Raw genomic sequence first — 17,681 nt, 5'->3', positions numbered from 1 at the left:
TACATAAAAGTAGGAACAAACAGTTGAAAAGAAAACACTTACATGACCTTCCTCATCTTCCTCTTTTCTTCTTTGTTCATCAATATCAATGACCTACTCTGTTCTGCGTTTCTTGCATTCCACAAACTTGACTGTTGGGTAGTGGAACAGCACACAGCACCTGTGGAGTGTGTAAATGGTGAGTAAATGTGGAAATAACAAAGAACTGTGAAATGCCCATATGGTGGTGGATAAATTGAGTTAAGGGTGCAGGAATGAGTGAATCAACTATACTTAACATAGTGAGAACTAGTACTGAACAAATATATGGTGGATTGCTTAAGGCAGTGATTCTCAATTTGTGGTATATGATAATGGTGCTGCAGTTCGAGTTTGAATTTGGCATTACTCCATTACTGTAGCGTAACTCTGTATGCTGACTTGGAACAACTGTAAGCAAGGCACTGATGCCTCAACATTAAATGAGAGATTCTGGCCAAGCTTTACTTCACCCCAGCCTGTCTAGTGCAGTATCTGATGCTTCAACCACAAAACTGGTGTGGCGTGGCCTAGTAGTGGGAGACAAACACTTTTACATTACACAGCAATGAGCAGGGAAATGAGAAATTAACTCTGGCCAAGGAAATAAGAAGTAAAGAACTTCTACATAATACACAAATCAATTAACCATGTGATAGTTCATCATAATATGATATACTGACTATAGTTCATATTTTTTATCAAAGCTTCATATAGTCTTGTAACTATGCATAATACTCGTAATGTTGTTTGGGACATGACTGTTGACAGGACTACAAGATCTGCCCAGCTCCTGTTTTTTGTCAGACAGGAACTACATTTATCAATAACATCCTAACAATATGTAGCAAATAGCATGTAATGCTAAAATATATATTTGAAACAGAAATGAGTTGGTACATGAAAAGAAGGAATGCTGGAATGGTAGTGTTGGTTAAGTGATACTGAAGGGATTACGGAAGGAGTGGAAAGTTAAAAAGAAGAGGCATAGAAACATACAAAATTAGTTAGATCAAAGCTCACAGTTCAAAGGCAAGGAGCTAAGGCCATTTCTTTCAGCACTTTCATGAGGCAATGGTAATGACCTGTAACTGTGGGTGACACAATGAAAACTGCCAGTTCTTTGTCAAGATTGCAATTAATGAAGGTTCTTTAAATTTGAATAGGAAGTGAGCCATGGCTATTTTTAAGTGTCAGTACAGAGTCATAACTTTGAAAATGCTGAAACAATCGAGCCACTGGCTGAAGGTGTGCACTGACTCAATACTACCTGCATGATGGGAAAATTGTCTTATTTTACTCAGATTATACTTAGGAAGATCTGAGGGTCTTGGCTACGGATCTGCATTCTTCCCATAAATGAAGTGGTAATCTGTCCTGCAGTTGTTTGTAATGGGGCCAGGAGTCGCATATAGGAAGCAGTGGTGAATCATCAGTCATCTGTAGGAAGGTATCTAGTTAATATCTGAATGCAGACATTCTGCAGGACATGCTTCTTCTAATTCCTTAACCTCATTTCAAAGTCCCTCTGATACTAGCTGTTCAACATTACAACTGTCAATGTAAATGTCTTCATTCATTACAACTGACATCTGCATGTAGTGAACCTGACCTCCACCTGACAACTCAACACAACCTTCCATACATATATCCCTATTCTTCGATAACACACCACTGTCCCCTTATTTTACATATTCACACTCACCACAATAACAAGCTTTTACCTCCTTCTATTCCTCCAATTCCCAAGGAAAAATAGTGAGCCCCCTCTGCTCTTAGCCATTTTACATCCAGCCAAGCCATCCAAGTCCAACCATGGGGTTGCTGGCAGCAGGCATGGCGAGCACAGTGCTCATTCCTGGAAGAACACAAGGCACTGCATTATCAAAAACCATGGGCTCCACCACCATAAAAATCATTACTCAGGATTGTCCATAAAATAACAAAAAAATGTAACACAAATAAAAACCACACGCAATACCGCCACAGTCTTTAAAAAATAGACAAAGTTTTACCTTTGACATTTCCTCTGTGGAGAGAACAAATGCACAAGAAAATGCATAATCTACATCCCATCTCTCTTTCTGTCTTTCTCATTATAATAATACAAATTTAAATTCACTCTCTTGCCAGTATTCAGCTCCATGTCTCAGTCCTTCATCTCAGCACACTTACTCCCTCAGCTCACTAATCCCTGCTCACTCTCACCCCAGTCCCCCTCTTGTTTGTCATCTCTCTGACTCACTCTTACACTCTTAGCACTCACTCTTGCTAGCTGCTCCTCTGGTGTTCTGGTGTAGGGAGACTTGTAGTGGGCCATGGGGGTGAGGGACACTTCCAAACCAGCTGTGGGTTGCCACAGTAGTCCAGTATACAGCTGACTGCGAGACAAACATGCTGGTCAGGTGACTCCACACTTGGCCTGTAACAGTGAGGCAGGAGTTGACATGACTCGACCATGTGAGTAATGTTTAAAGCAGTAATAACTGAATTAAGTAAAAATTTATTATTCTGAATTCCAATGGTCTCAAAATTCTAATAGTAAGAATTCTTGAAGGCAGGGAATTAAATAAAGCAAAGAGTCATTAATCTGAATCCCAGTTGTCTGAAAATTCCAGGTCCAAATTTTTGAAGGCAGAAAATTACAATCTGTTGCTGTTCAGTGCATATGTACATGTGATTTGAGCTGCCAGCTGATGCTAAAAAATAAAAGTTGCGAATTAGATCAATGGACTTTGCATTCTCTAAGTTTGGGGGAAATAAGAACTTCTTGCACTGTATCCACCTCCACAACAACTGTCATCCAAGAAGTGCTACGTGCAATACAATTTTGATATTACATACATAATCATCGTACCTTCTCTTGAGGTAATGTAGCCCCACTAAATAAATAAAACTACCCATCTTCTATGTCATTTTTGACCCAAATAATGAACAATCTAAATTTATGATAGTCACGGACGATCTCAAAATTTATTCAAATATTCATCAATCCCTCCTCTCCTCCATTTATCTTCGTCAGCTTTAATAACGCGTCTTTATACAGGCTTGCTGTTCTTGAAGAGTCGCCTCCACTTCTCTATTGCCTGCCATGATCATATCCAGGCACTTTTCTCTCATACCCGTTGCTATGCAATCTTTCCATTTTGTCCTGGGTCTTCCTCTCCTTCTTCTTCCCCATACTTCCATATCCAGTAGCACTGTTGTACTGCTGTACAAAGGGAAAGAAAGCAGAGGTGATTGTAATAGTTACACGGGAATAAGTCTACTCAGTGTGGCAGGAAAAGTGTATGGAAGGGTTTTAAATGAGGATGAAGAAAATATCTGAGAAAAGTGTAGGCAATGAAAAAATGGGGTTTTAGGAAAGGGAGGGGTTGTGTAGACCAAATATTTGCACTCAAAATGTAAGTTGAAAATACATAGAGAAGGATAGGAAGCTGTTTGCTGCATTCATGGACCTGGAGAAGGCATATGACAGGAAGGGGTTGTGGGATGTTCTAAGGATATATGGTGTGGGAGGATGTTTGCTGGAGGGAATCCAATCCTTCTATAAGGATGTGAGTGCCTCTGTATGTGTGACGGATGAGTTGAATGAGAGTTTTGGTGTTGCTGTGGGTGTGAGACAGGGGTGTGTGATGTCACCATGGCTTTTTAACGTGTATATGGATGGTTGTATGAGAGAAATGAAAGCCAGAGTGGGAGAGCTTGGTCCAAGGCTGAAAGTGAGAGGTACGCAGGAGTCATTGGTTGTGGGCCTGTTTGCAGGTGATACAGTGCTGTTGGCAGAAAATAAGGGGATGCTGCAGAGGATAGTGGATGAGTTTGACAAGGTGTGTAAGAGGAGAAAGCTGAGAGTGAATGCTGGAAAGAGTAAGGTTATGGTATTTGAGAGGGCGAGAGAACAGGTCATTGATTTTGAAAAGTCATACAGAGTTAGGGCAGAGGGTACAATGAAGTGTAGGAAAAGGTTAGGGGAGGAGAGAATGGAGGAGGTGACTGAGTTTAAATGTTTAGGGACTGTTTTATGTAAGCATGGCAGTATGGAAGGTGAGGTGAGGGAAAGAGCAGTGAAGGGCAGACAGGTGGTGGGTGCATTGGAGAGTTATGGAAGGAAGTGTGAGCATGGAGGTAAAGAGGGAAATAAGGACTCTGTCATATGCATCAGAGACGTGGACATGGTGGGGGTATGATTATTTAGTTTTTTGCAATGCGTTTGTTCCATTTTTACTTTTGTAACACTGTCCCCACGTATTACCCAGCGGTGTTCCCTGATATCAGCGTCTTCCAATTTTATTTTCTTCTTTTTCATATCTTCAACCAGTGCCTTCCTCTTTTCTCTGTCCATCTTGCAGAGGTCTCTGAACACATTAATAGTTCTTATTTCCTCACTTGGAGACTGATTTAGCTTAGGAGCACCCCTTAACACTCTGTTGGCTGTAGCTTCATGCTCAAAAACAAACTTCAACAGCCTGGGTCCTTGGGTTATTTCCTTTCTCGACCTATACATTGTTTCTATTTTGTCAGGTCCTGAAGGCCCATTTCCTCATTCAGGATTCTTCCTACTTTCCTATTATCAAAATCTTTCCTTGCTAAGCCATCCGTTTCTTGCAACTCTGGTACACTGGTAAAGATCACATTCCAAGATCTTACGGCTCTTTCCCTCTCTGTGTTCCATGCTTGCTTGACCTTATCCTCTATCTTCTCATTCACATTTATTTTCATGGTAAAACTACGGAACAACTACTTCTCCCCCTCCACCTCCCCAGCCCCCCCTACCGCCCAAGACAAGCCTGGGGAACTGTGGGGAACCGGGGTTTGGGTGGGGAAGCCAAAATCACTGACAAATGGCCTTTCAAAATATCCCTAGAAAAATCCCTAAATTAGGGAAAATTCCCTGTTCTCGAAAGTAAGGAAAATCCCTACCGTATACTCACATGCGTGGGCTAATCGCTAACCAAGCATACCATCGCTAACCATCCCAAAACAGCCCTGAGCCATGACTCAAGGTCATCCGAGACTTGGGCTGAACAGGACCGGGCTATACCCGGCCCTCAGCACAGCAACCGTTGGGCTGCGTGTTCTAAAAAAAAAATAACCATGCGTGGTGGACCTGGTCTCACATCCGTGGGCTAATTGCTAACCAGGCATACCATCGCTAACCAAGCGTACCATCGCTAACCAAGCGTACCATCGCTAACCAAGCATACCATCGCTAACCAAGCGTACCATCGCTAACCAAGCATACCATTGCTAACCAAGCGTACCGTCGCTAACCAAACGTTTGTAGAAAAAATATATGAAGACCTAGTGATGTTTCATAAGGTAGGTAATGAATGCGAGTTATTTTGCGGCGGCGGCACCGGCGCCATGGCGGCAGCGTTAGCTCGATTAATCCTTTTAGGGAACTGTGGTTTTGGTGGTCGTTAGCTCGATTAATCCCTGTTAGGAACAGTGGTTTTGGTGGCGGAAGGCCAAATCACTGAAAAATGGGCTTTCAAAATGTCCCTACAAAAACCCCCAAAATCGGGAAAAATCCCTAGTCTCTAAAGAAAGGAAATTCCCTAACGTATACTCTTGTAATTTATTCCTGTATAACGTAGCAGCCACTGCAGCGGGTCTGTTGACGAGTGTCGGGCGTGTAATCGCGCATTGAACAATATCCGTTTGTTTTCTGACACGTGCTTGTCACACCATATGTGACACGCCCGTGTCTTTGTTGGACCCGGTATTGGGATAGTAATCAGTCCTTTTGTTATCCTACATGCACACCAATAAAGAGGTTAAATACTCAGTTAACACTTACCGAAAGGTAAAGTAGATGGATATTTTGAGGGAGTGAGTGTCGGGCCTTCCATCCATTATGGCGGCTTGAAAACACCTGACTTCAGGAACCCGCCGTTAGGTGCCGCCACTGAAACACCCTCGCGTAGTAACATTTTACGAATGTATTCCTTTAAAAATTAGAAAATACAAATAGCTGCGGCATTAGTTGCTTTAATAGAGAAAAAATAACGTAAAACTCTTATAAGACCATATTTTTGTCCGAAATCATTATAATCCATGTGCGTTTTGGATATTACTGACTTGGGAACTAGTTTCTGTGGTGTAGTATAAGGCAGCTAAGAGGCTCAGTCTGCCCACAGAGCCCTCGTGTCATACAACAACACTGGACTTAGAAATTTTCCAGGCACCTCCACATAATCAAGCCGTTTACACAGTAAATTGGTACGACCGGGAACCAAAACCTTCGCAAATGTGAAGCAAAAGAAGTATTCTATGCAGGACCCAAGCTATTTTTTCGGTATATTAGAAGCAGTTGTTGGCTAGATTAACCATTTTCATTTCCTCTTTGATCTTACTTTCCATATATGGATTCTTTTTCTTTACTGACTTCCAATACAGTGATTCTCTGCAAGTTTTCCTCTGCTCTTTGTCTTATCAGTCCCATCTGCTTCAATATCTCTCCTGATATTGTGCTGCAATGATTGAAAAGACAATAATATGACACACTGGGCACAGTCTCAGCGGCCTTGGTGAACATTTTGTGGTAAATATGGAGAATCACTACACGCCTCCAATATTGCTCCCACGAGAATAATAACCTTTTCAAGATATCACATACTGTTGTACTACTCTAGTTTTACCGGCGCATCAAACATCTTTAGGCCTACCGTCCTTCTCAGCCTGTCCTCCAGCTGGTACACAAACCGGGCCAGTGGAAGCGTTCCCTGTCCTGCTGTCTTCTGTGGTTCCAAATAGAAGGAGGAGGAGGAGGAGAAGGAGTATGAGGAGGAACAGGAGGAGGAGGAGGAGGAGGAACAGGAGGAGGATTAAGAGATTTACGAAAACATTGAGAAAGCACAAAATGAAAGAGAAATGACATCTATTCCTCTCTGTCCCTTTTCTCCTTTTCCACTATCAGCCATCTTCCGCCTCTTAATCCTAACCTCCGAGCAATGAAATGGTAAGGAAAAAAAAAGTTGAAACTCAGGTGGTCATGGTAGCAGCTCTCGTTACACGCCATCCATCCACCAGCGCCTTTCCTTCACTCCCCCAGCACACGCACGCCCTCCCGCCACACACACGCCTTCCCGCCACACACCCTTACCTTGTCGTCTCGTCCAGCGCCGCGCCACGCCCTCAAAGTCGAGATGTGGGGAAAAATGTGACGCTCGTGCATGCCGCCGCCCTGCCGTCAAGAACAGCTGACTAGGGGTGGGCGGGTACCTGTACCAGTACCGGTACTAATGGTACCAGCTAAACGGTACGGTACCGGTACCAGATTGCTCGGATTTATTTATTGGATTTATTGATAATTCTTCATGTCCGATTTTTTTTTTTTAGGTTGCTAATAAATATTGTTATTGTTATTAGACTAGAGAGTTTTCTTTACAGGAAATTTATTTGGGAATCTCATCAAAAGTCATTATGATAAAAAAATACTCCTTCGGGTACCGATACTAACAGTACCTGAGTTTTCGGTACCGGTACTACCGCTACTCAAATTAACGGTACTTGCCCATCCCTACAGCTGACCAGCAGTGTTTCTTCTTCTTCTTCTTCGGTAACGTTGCCAGATTGTCGTACTCAGCCTCTTATATTTACCGACTTCCGACCCAAAAACTGTCTCGTGGACCCCAATAAGGAGATTCACTTATAATTATCGTTAAAATAGTTCATTCCTCATGTTTCTTGGCAATAGTTAAGCGTCAGAAACCGATAACTACTATGCTCTGAGTACGACAATCTAGCAACGGTGGACTGTTCGGCCCTCCCGCCAGTATTGCCAACTCAAAATTTATAAGTCCGCTAGGATGGCCTAAAAAAATCCTCCAGATAATGGGTGAAGCTATAGAAATTTGCCGCTATTTTGGACTTGAAAATCTACCAGTTACTCTTGTCAATTCTAAGATTCATCCCGCTAGATAACATGCAATTCCGCCAGATCTACAAGAAATCCGCTAAAATCAGTAAAATGGCATCACTCCTCCCTGTCCAAAAGGTTCTCCGCACTTATATATTTTTTTAACACTTAATTAACGACCCCTTGTGCTTTATCCCTTTTAGAATACATACTGTTATCTTATGAACCTTTGTATTTTTCTTCATACCACAGAACCTTTATCCGTTTCCTCATAATACAGTAAAAAAAAAAAATATCACTCAGAGTAAACACATGATTAAGTATAGACCTTTTTTTACTTTTTTTACAGCACAGAGTAATGTAAAGTTTGGGCAATACGCTATAGCTGCGCGTGGCCTCGGTGCTCATCTCCGGTGCACTGGCCCTTGAACTTGCGGTGGGGGCGACTGGGGAGAACCATTACACAGGGACACGGGTTCAGTGTGACATTCTGGGTTACCAGAGTTTACCTTCCACAGGCTTCCCCAGGTACCCATTTATCGACCAGCCCGAAAGGGAAGATGAACAGCTGAATGCGCTGGGATGCGAACCCGTGCCCGGGGATTCGTACCTAGGCACGCTAACCACTCCACCAAGAAGTATACGCACAATAAAACCCTCTAGTTAACTCTTGATAAGTCTTCCTTACCATGAAAGTATCTTCTAAAGTGAATAAGCATGTGGCAGAAGAGGAAATATTATAGCAATAGTGACAACATTTGGAGAATATCAAGGTAATGTCTAGGTAATTAAGGTAAGGCGAGGCAAAGGTGGGGTAGGCTAATGGTGCGTCGATGTAATTGCGGAGACACACGGGAATCATAAATGGGGCAAAAGTTTACTGAAATGGACAGAGGAACGCGCAGGATCTCTAAAGGGCCGTATTCTTAAACATTTCGGGGCCGAAGCACAGATATTTGACAAGGCTTTCGAAGGAGATCTGTGGCATTTCCAGTTAGGGGTAGTTGTTTAAGCCTGGTGGTAGTCTGACCCTTCTCTGCGCCATGAACCTACAAGAACACTCATTAGAATTCGGATGATCTCCATTCTGAACTTTGGAAATAGTTGATGTGAGAAGTGAAAGCGTTTAAGAATACCAACCTTACTCTCCCTCTGTATCATTTTCAAAGTTAAAAACAATCCAAAAAAGAAAAATAGTTGCTAAAAAAGTAGAGGAATTTATTGTTACTGTATTGAGGTGTGCATGCCTGGTGAAGGAGACAGAAGGAAAGAATGGAGAAGAGGGAGGGAGGGAGGGAGGAGAAACGGGAAGAGGTAAATTAGAAGAAACGGAAATAAAGGGGGAAATTAAGGTTTTATTAAGGAAAATGGAAGAAGCGGAGGCGAAGTTGTAAATATAAAAAAAAGAGATGTAGGAAGAGGTGAATTAGAAGCAACGGAAATAAGGGAGGAAATGAAGGTTTTATTAAGGAAAATGGAAGAAGTGGAGGCGAAGTTGTAAATATAAAAAAAAGAGATGTGACGTATAGGCTATCCCAAATACGCAGTTGACGGCCAGCATTATGAAGGAAAAGGGAAAAAAAAAAACTTAAGTGCTATTACTCTAAACTTTCCATTTCATTAATTATAACTGAATACATGAGTTACGTACATTTGGCTTTCTCTCATTAGATAATATATGCACACAACTCATTTCCTAAGTATTGTGGAGGAAAATAACTACACCATTTATGTAAAAATAATAGTAAGTGTTGACAAAAAAAGAACTTAAATAGATCTTGCCATGTGTGTAACTGATAACAGGGGGACAACCAAAGTACTAAAGTTGCAACCCAGAGATTATAAGAGAAGTCAGGGCAGACTGATAACCAGGGGCCAGATTCACCACTCATCAGAGACCTATTGATGTGAAGTGGTAAGTTTTCCTGATCATCTAGGAACGTCGATTTCTAGGAACGGACTTGATTGGCAATGATGAGGAAGGACCAGACAAGGCATCATTTTTTCATGTTCATTCACCCCCGAACAAACAAAAAGGGACTCGTATTGGACTAATTTACTAAAAAGACTTATCAACGACCGGTCTTGTAGTGGCTTCATGAATCCGGCCCCAGGCAGATCGGACGAGAAGCGGTGTTTTCAACGTGGTGTGAAATTGAAGCTTTAGGAGTCACTATAAACTATAACATCAAACCGAGAGGTGGAGGACGATAGGAATGACCTTCGTCCTGCAATGAACCAGTAATGGCTAGAGATAATGGAGATGTTTTTTTGTTTTTTTTACAACAAAGGAGACAGCTCAAGGGCACAACATAAGGAAACAATAATAAAAAAAAGCCCGCTACTCGCTGCTCCTACAAAAAAGAATCAAAAGAGGTGGTCGAAACTAGACAGGTGTGTGTGTGTGTGTGTGTGTGTGTGTATTTAGGTTTACACACATACCGGTAGTAATAACGTCATTACCACTATAAGTTCATTACAACATTCTGCCCTTGCTTAATATATAATAAAACAAATTGCATGAAAGTGTCACTAACATTCCCTAACAAACAGCCTTCCAAGCAGACTACTCCACCATTCTCAAACTCCATTGCTCCCATCACTGACTCGACTACTCAATAAACCTTCTCAACAATGGACCCCCTCGCCTCGATCCTTGACTCCACGTCCTTCAGTCCTCGGATAGGAATGGCTAGGGGCGCCTCACAGCATTTTGTCGTCGCTGTAGTAGTAGTTCTCGTAGTCATCCTGCGGGGGCGGCGGCTCCACGTCGTTCTCTCGGCTGTGGAAGCAGAAGGCCACGAGGAAGCTGAGGGTGAAGAAGGCGAAAGTGGCGCCCAGCTGGATGAAGAGCACGCAATCGTCACACTTCTGCGCCTTGCCAGTCCTCTTGTTGGTGTCTGTGCGGGGACGAGTTATACATTTCTGGCGTCACACACGAGACAATGATTTCATGTAACTTATTTCTTTAAAGCTAGTGCACAAAGAAAGTCTAAAAAAATACATTACACTAGCAGTAACTCACACCGTCAAAATACAAAATGTGCAGCACAATGTTAAAAAAAAAGACAAGAAAACACTGATGTAAGGAAAAAACTGTAGCAGGAAATCGTTGAAAGTTTAGACAAATGGAACAATAAAAAATAAACATAGCCCGAGAAGATATGTCACGAAAAAAGATAACATTAATAACTCTCCATTTTAATATGTCCATCACAAGCATTGACAGATATTAGGAGATGGAAGGTCGTGCAGAGATCAAACTTTAAGGACATTACATCTTTTTAAGGGGTGAGAAAGGGGTCATAGTGATGCTATTAATATTTCTCGTGTACGGTGTAAGGATATGACGCCTCTGACCTTTTAATGAAGTACGTCAAAAGGCAAAACATAAGGAGGAAGACCAAAATGGGGAGAAGAGTACCAATATAGGAGATGGGGAAGCTGTGATAAAGAAGAGCTCAAATAACAGGGAAGAGAGAACTGGGAAGCCCAAAAACACGACTTACTGATGGTGGCGAAAAACTTTGGGTATGAGAAGCAGACTAGACAAAACAAAACAAAAACAAAAAAGCAACGAAAACAAAAACACCATCCTCACCCTCATACTCAACACACACACACACACACACACACACACACACACAAGGCCCTTACTGTTGCTAACGTGCACTATGACGTAGGAGGGCGCGGCGTTGGAGGGGTGACACGTGTAGTTTCCGGCGTCGCTGAAGCTGATGTTGTGGATCTGAAGCTCGCTCGACCGCGTCTCCTCCTCGGTCTTCACCTGCAGAGAGAGAGAGAGAGAGAGAGAGAGAGGTGGGGGGGGGGGTATGAGTTATTATACCGTTTTCTTACTCTTGCTATATAGGGCCTACTGCTCTATTTGTTTTGACTTTCCTTTAATATACTTCTCTTAATAAGTCTTCTTCTCTGACATTCCAAGCTTTTATATTGTGTACCTTCTGTGTATATAAATGGGCAGTTTTGGTCATTTTCATTATTTTATTTGTATTAGTTTGTAGGATTCATTATTTTCATAAACACTATAATATATACTTCCTCTGTTTTGTTTTATTCTCCCTTCACCCGTTCGTCCATTTACTACTATGTTTCTTTGTACGTATAGACACCAGCTTAAAATAAAATAAAAATGTCGGTGCACGGGGTGAGCGATGACTAACGAAATGATACGTATAAATGCCCTATACTCACACGTCCCAATACTTCGCGTCGTGGTTCTCCAAATGTCTAGACTCGAAAACCGCAAATCGCTTAGGAGCCATAGAGTATATACGTGCACTACATACTGGATACTGATCACGCCATTCTTACGAAAGCCAACACGAACAGGCTATGGAGGGCTATGGAGGGGATGACGGCGCGTATTCAGTCCTCACCGTGATGGAGGGTCGCAAGTAGTCGATGACCGTCTCGTCCTGGTACCACAAGATGTACTCCGGCACGTCCGTCACCTGCAGCACCAGACACAGCAGGAACAGCTTGCCGCCCGCCGTCACCCGTACCTCATTCGCCCCGAAGATGACGGAATAGGCGTCTGCGGGGTGCAAAAACAGTCTTCTTCATCTACACACACACACACACACACACACACACACTCAGATTTATTATACGTGGCATAACTATATATTAACAATTCTGTGGCTAGTTTGGCTTTTGGGGGAAAACGGAGTTAGTTTGAAGTGTTGAATTTTCACAGAGCTAAGTCGATATATTGCAAACTCAGTCGTAAAGTTATATATGAAATCAACAAAACCAACTAACCGCGCCTTGAAAAACGGGTAAAAAAGACAAATCAGCCACGTTATTGTTGGTACACATAAATACGACGTGTGAAAAGTCAGGCGACACTTACCAATGACGATCAGCTTCACCTTGGCTACCTGGAGGGGCTCGGTGGCCACCCTGCACTCGTACAGGGCGGAGTCTTCGGGCTGCAGGTGGGAGAGGCGCAGGCTGTAGTCCTTCGCTCCCTCCTCGTGCAGGACGGCCATCCGCTGGTCGTTGGTATACCTGGGCACCGAAACTCTTTTGAGGCAACCCTGTGACACGAAAATCTGTTCCCCTATATTTAATTTGCCGATCAACTTGCTGACGATACATCACAGTCACCTAATTCATTGTTATATCACTCAACCATATTATTACCCATCATAAGTGTCACAACCACCAAGAGTATTATCTTATTATGTTTAACCTTCCTTTCCCACCACAGCAAAAGCACAACCATCTAATTCATTGTTATTTTCCAGTTAGTCATTTTTATTCACGCCCCTACTCGAGAAGAGGCCGCAACGTCAATCCTTTATTCCAGCACGTGACTCACCTGTACCTTCCCACGGCGAGGACCTCATCGTTCCTCACCCAAGACACCTGCAATGAAAAAGGGATCTAAGACTCATTTAGTGTTGGCGCCACAGCGGGAAGTTATCACATACACATTGTCCATATATTGGGGCCTTGTCCGCCCTCATAATAATGGAGTATACATCTCATGTGTGCGGAGGTTCCACACACATTGCTAGTCAATGGCTCATCGTCTCATCAATTCCCCTCTTCATACTGGCAGTCTTCTACCACTTAAGCTGCCTCCCTTGTTGTAAGAAAAACACAAATGTCCATAGATGTTCGTCTTTCTTACATCACAGGATGCAGCTCTAAGGCAAAACAAAAATGCATTAAAATAGAACACCTTTCCGAAAATTATATAAAATGGTTTTCGTTTGTTTATTTCTTTGATTAATAACCATTTTGGTGTCTCCTTTCGTTGGTAGATCTTTATGTTGTAAGATTTATACTCCTTAAAAATGGACATTATTTTTTTTAATTATCTTCTATTCCTTCTTTATAATCAATACATTTTGAGGAAAGCAAATAAGAATGCAGGAAAAGAAATGCTTTAAATCCTCGCATATATGACGAGCCAACCATATAGTACTCACCCCCACGTTGCCGGCCTCCTCCACGGTGCAGTTGAGGGTGGTGGAGGCGCCCCTCGAGAGGATGAGGCGGGAGTAGAGGCGAGACACAAGGCGCGGACCAGCGGGCACCTCCTTGCTCTCCTCCATACCGGCCAGCACGGCGGTGATGTTGAAGGTTGGGGAGGCCACCTTGCCGGAGGAGGGGGAGCCCTGGGCCGTGACCCAAGGGTACTCGTAGTCTGGGGGAGGGAGGATACACGTCATGAGAGAGAGAGAGAGAGAGAGAGAGAGAGAGAGAGAGAGAGAGAGAGAGAGAGAGAGAGAGAGAGATGACACTTATGTCTCCTCCGTGATCTCCCCTTAAGAGCATGGCCATGGCAAGTATCTCCACTCTCCAGCTTAGTCATAACTTTACAAAAAAATAAAAACTGTTCGACGTTTAGTGAGATTTAGAAAAATTGAAAGTCGTCTTGTCTCCAAAAATGAAAGTATCGGATTAATGCACTTTTTCCTCATGTCGTGCACGGCCGTTGTGATTATCGTCCTGCACACATTTGGCAGTTTTGCGACAAGGAAAGTCATCTGGTCTCTGAAAACGAATGTAACTGAATACAAGAATTAATTCACGTCATGTGCGAATGATGTAATTATTCTCTCGCTGCACAACACTCCTGCAGCGCCAGTGTTTGAGAGTTTAGCTCAGTCCTGATCTGATACAAGAGAGGGTTTGAAAAGTGGCAGGTCCAGATATTCGCGAAATCCTTATAAAGAAAAAAAAATACAGACGGCTGCAGTGTATTTATTACCTTTCATCCCCAAGCCATCAAGCAGATTATTCAAAACGAGATTGTCAAATGCAAATCAATTTTTAGACTTTTAAATATCCTCTTGATATTAATAATACAAAAAAATAAAACTTCGTGACTCGCATTTCCAAGTTTTTCATCATCTTGTCACCACGGGAAGCGTCAGCTGTGTGTGTGTGTGTGTGTGTGTGTGTGTGTGTGTGTGTGTGTGTGTGTGTGTGTGTGTGCTGCTGGCTCTTCTTGCGTGCATGTGGGAAAGTCTTGGCGGGCCAGACTTAATATGCACGCGTTCTGCCAGGTGTCGCCCATTACGTCAGTTACGGAGTCATGCAACTTTCAATTAGAGCGACTAGAATTTTCCTCGTGTCGGCTACTCTTATTAAAATATAACAGGAGTAGCCACCACGAAGGCAATCCTAGACACCACTTGTCACTGACTTCTGCTGCTTATAGCTACTACTGCTGCTGCTGGCTCTACTATTAATCCTACTTTATACCATTATTGCTGCTGCTGCTTCTGCTACTACTACTACTACTACTACTACTACTACTACTACTACTACTACTACTACTACTACTTCTATTACAACGCTGCTTTTGTTAGTATGTGTTTGGGAGAATCTTCATGTTGTCCTACTGAAGTAATTCAACTACATTACTGAAAAATCTAACTTTGACGTAACAGTGATTGAAAAGATCGGCCATTATAGCATGATATAATTATGACTTTCTTTCCAAGACCGTCTAGCGACCCTCAGGAACACTCGCGACCCTCATTTGGGTCGCGACCATGGGTCTGGGAACCACTGCCTGAGTGTAGAGGCTGACGAGGGGAGCTCACCCGGGTTGGCGGCGCCGAGGCCCGCCAGCACCGTCACCGCAACCACCCAGGCCGCGGCACGGGAGGCCCCCACAGGCATACTGGACCTGTCGACCCTTACTTCCTCTCTATAGCAGCAACTACACACGTCAGGCTCCCGCGTAACATGCTGTCCCGCCTCGTATAAGAAATTATGTCGATGGCTCTGCGTCGGAAATCACTGGAGTCCTTTTTTTGTTGTTGTTTTCTTTTTCTTTTTAAGCGCTGACCCTCTTCTTCACAAATGACTTCCTTTCGATAACTCAGCGTCGTGAAGCATTAAGATTCTTTTCTGAGACTTTCACCAGCTCCTCCATGTCTCGCCTGCTTGTTCTGACACTTTCCTGGGGGCAGTAATCTTTCTTTCTTTCTTTCTTTTCTGAGGCGTTCACCAGCTTCGCCAAGTCCTCACCTCAGCATTGAGCAACCAAGTGTGTGTTTGTATTAGTTTCACATCTTGCCTGTCTGTTCTAACCTTTTTCGGAGGGAGTGGCAATCCTCTCTTCTTCAGGCCTTCACAAAAGTCACCAAGCCTTCATATCACCAGGCAAACTTTCTGTCTGGCCTGTCTGTTCTGACCCTCTAAGTGGGACCCTCCACCGCCGCGGCCATAAGCGGTGACACTGATTATGGTGGTAGTGGCGGAGAGGGTCACGGCACGCCAGCACTGCAGAGGCTTCCCAGCGTTAGTTTGTCAAGCTACCGAGCCTGCTACTCTTGAACGTTATACCAGCACTGTACTTCGTTTATGTGTGGGGGGGTAAAAAAAAATATTAAGGGGTAAGGAAGGGGAGACTGGAGGAGGATGGGGGATTAAGGGTAATGGAAATGGAAATGGGAAATGTACGTGATGTGATGTGATGTGATGTGTGTGTGTGTGTGTGTGTGTTGTTGGGCGTCTTCCTGAAACATACAAACTTCGGACACACACACACACACACACACACACACACCTGTCCACCGCTTGAATCACAGACCCTGACAGCCAGCCACCGGGAACACGGCACATAAGTACGTACACATAAGGCAGTCCGAGGCTCAGTTCATTACCACCGCGCCGCGCCAACAAGACTCGTTACACATGGCGAGGCGAGAGCTTGGTAACATACATCAACGGTGACCATCTTGCCGCCACAAACACGTAAGTGAGCTCATTAATAAAGCACAAACAGGACACAAATAAACAGGTAAACAAATAAACAAAGGATTAGTGAAAGAAAAAGAGAGAGAACGAACAAATATATGAATAAATGTATAGATAAAGAAAGAATGAAAGATAGATAGAAAGAAAGAAAGAAACAAAGAAAGAGGGAAAGGAAGGAAGAAAGAATAAATGAAAGAAAGAAAGAAAAAGAGAAATAAATAAAGAAAGAGAGAACGAAAGAAAAAAAGACAGCATATAATATAGAAAATAATATAGAAAAAAAACATGAAGAAAAGATCGAAGGAAAGAATTAAAGAAAGGCAGGAAAGAGAAGAGTGAATGAAGGAATGACTGAATGAATAAATAAAACGTAGAAAAACAAAAGAAAAAAATAACGAATGAAATAAATTGATAAAAAAGGGGAAACAATAAACAAAATGAAAGAATACAGAAACGAAAGAGATAAAAAAACAAAAGGGAAATAAAATAAAAACCAACCTCTATTAACACTACCAAGTCTAACCACCACCCACACACGAAAACGCCTCCTAAAAACACTCATAACACAAACAGCGGTTATTTACATCTCACCCGCCACACGCGAAACCCGGCAATAAACATTTATATCATAAGGGGCCAACACACCTTAATTGCAGGACGCTCCGCCGCCCACGTCACACTCTGTTTCTTGTGCCTTCGAGTGTGAGACGCCCTGGGGAGGAGACAGCCAACGTGCGGGGGACTTTATGGTGCTCTGTGTTGCTAAGAGAAGGGAACTGAGTCGAATTTAATGCCTTATGCTATTGCTTTGAACTTGCTATTGTCAGTATTTATTATCCGGGCTCAATGTGTGAAGGCGGAAAAGGGGGAGGCGTTATGAGAGAGAGAGAGAGAGAGAGAGAGAGAGAGAGAGAGAGAGAGAGAGAGAGAGAGAGCTAACCTAACCTAACCTAACCTAACCTAACCATAAGGTGCGCAACGTTGCTAGAAGAAGGTGACTGAGTCGGATTAAATGCCCCATCCTGTTGCTCTGAACTTGTTATTGTTA

General features: G+C 43.0%; 1 protein-coding gene and 1 long non-coding RNA gene across 6 annotated transcripts; both read right to left on the bottom strand.

Moving 5' to 3' along the window:
* Positions 1-43: 43 nt before the first annotated feature.
* LOC126995725 (uncharacterized) lies at positions 44-7,258 on the bottom strand. 2 transcript variants are annotated; one of them, XR_007750664.1, is made up of 5 exons: positions 7,127-7,258; positions 2,285-2,440; positions 1,724-1,876; positions 1,330-1,458; positions 44-160 (listed from the first exon to the last, which is right to left on the bottom strand). It is a non-coding gene; the product is annotated as an uncharacterized LOC126995725 (long non-coding RNA). The 2 variants fall into 2 exon arrangements; XR_007750663.1 differs by lacking the exon at positions 44-160 and having other exon boundaries at positions 612-1,458; positions 1,743-1,876.
* A 2,671-nt stretch (positions 7,259-9,929) lies between these two features.
* Positions 9,930-17,404, bottom strand: LOC126995325 (protein amalgam-like). Of its 4 annotated transcripts, none has more exons than XM_050854802.1 (7): positions 17,279-17,404; positions 13,846-14,063; positions 13,230-13,276; positions 12,759-12,916; positions 12,283-12,440; positions 11,540-11,669; positions 9,930-10,782 (listed from the first exon to the last, which is right to left on the bottom strand). In XM_050854802.1, exons 2-7 carry the CDS (start codon positions 13,969-13,971, stop codon positions 10,586-10,588), a joined length of 816 nt encoding a protein of 271 aa, XP_050710759.1. In that variant the 5' UTR covers positions 13,972-14,063; positions 17,279-17,404; the 3' UTR covers positions 9,930-10,585. The 4 variants fall into 4 exon arrangements, with proteins under 4 accessions (XP_050710759.1, XP_050710761.1, XP_050710758.1 ...); XM_050854804.1 differs by lacking the exon at positions 17,279-17,404 and adding an exon at positions 16,443-16,513; XM_050854801.1 differs by lacking the exon at positions 17,279-17,404 and adding an exon at positions 15,472-16,209.
* Positions 17,405-17,681: the final 277 nt, after the last annotated feature.

Source organism: Eriocheir sinensis, chromosome 8 (assembly GCF_024679095.1).
Source record: "Eriocheir sinensis breed Jianghai 21 chromosome 8, ASM2467909v1, whole genome shotgun sequence".
Taxonomy (NCBI): domain Eukaryota; kingdom Metazoa; phylum Arthropoda; class Malacostraca; order Decapoda; family Varunidae; genus Eriocheir; species Eriocheir sinensis.
Note: the sequence above shows the minus strand (reverse complement) of the source record. Positions and strands in the feature narration are given on the sequence as shown.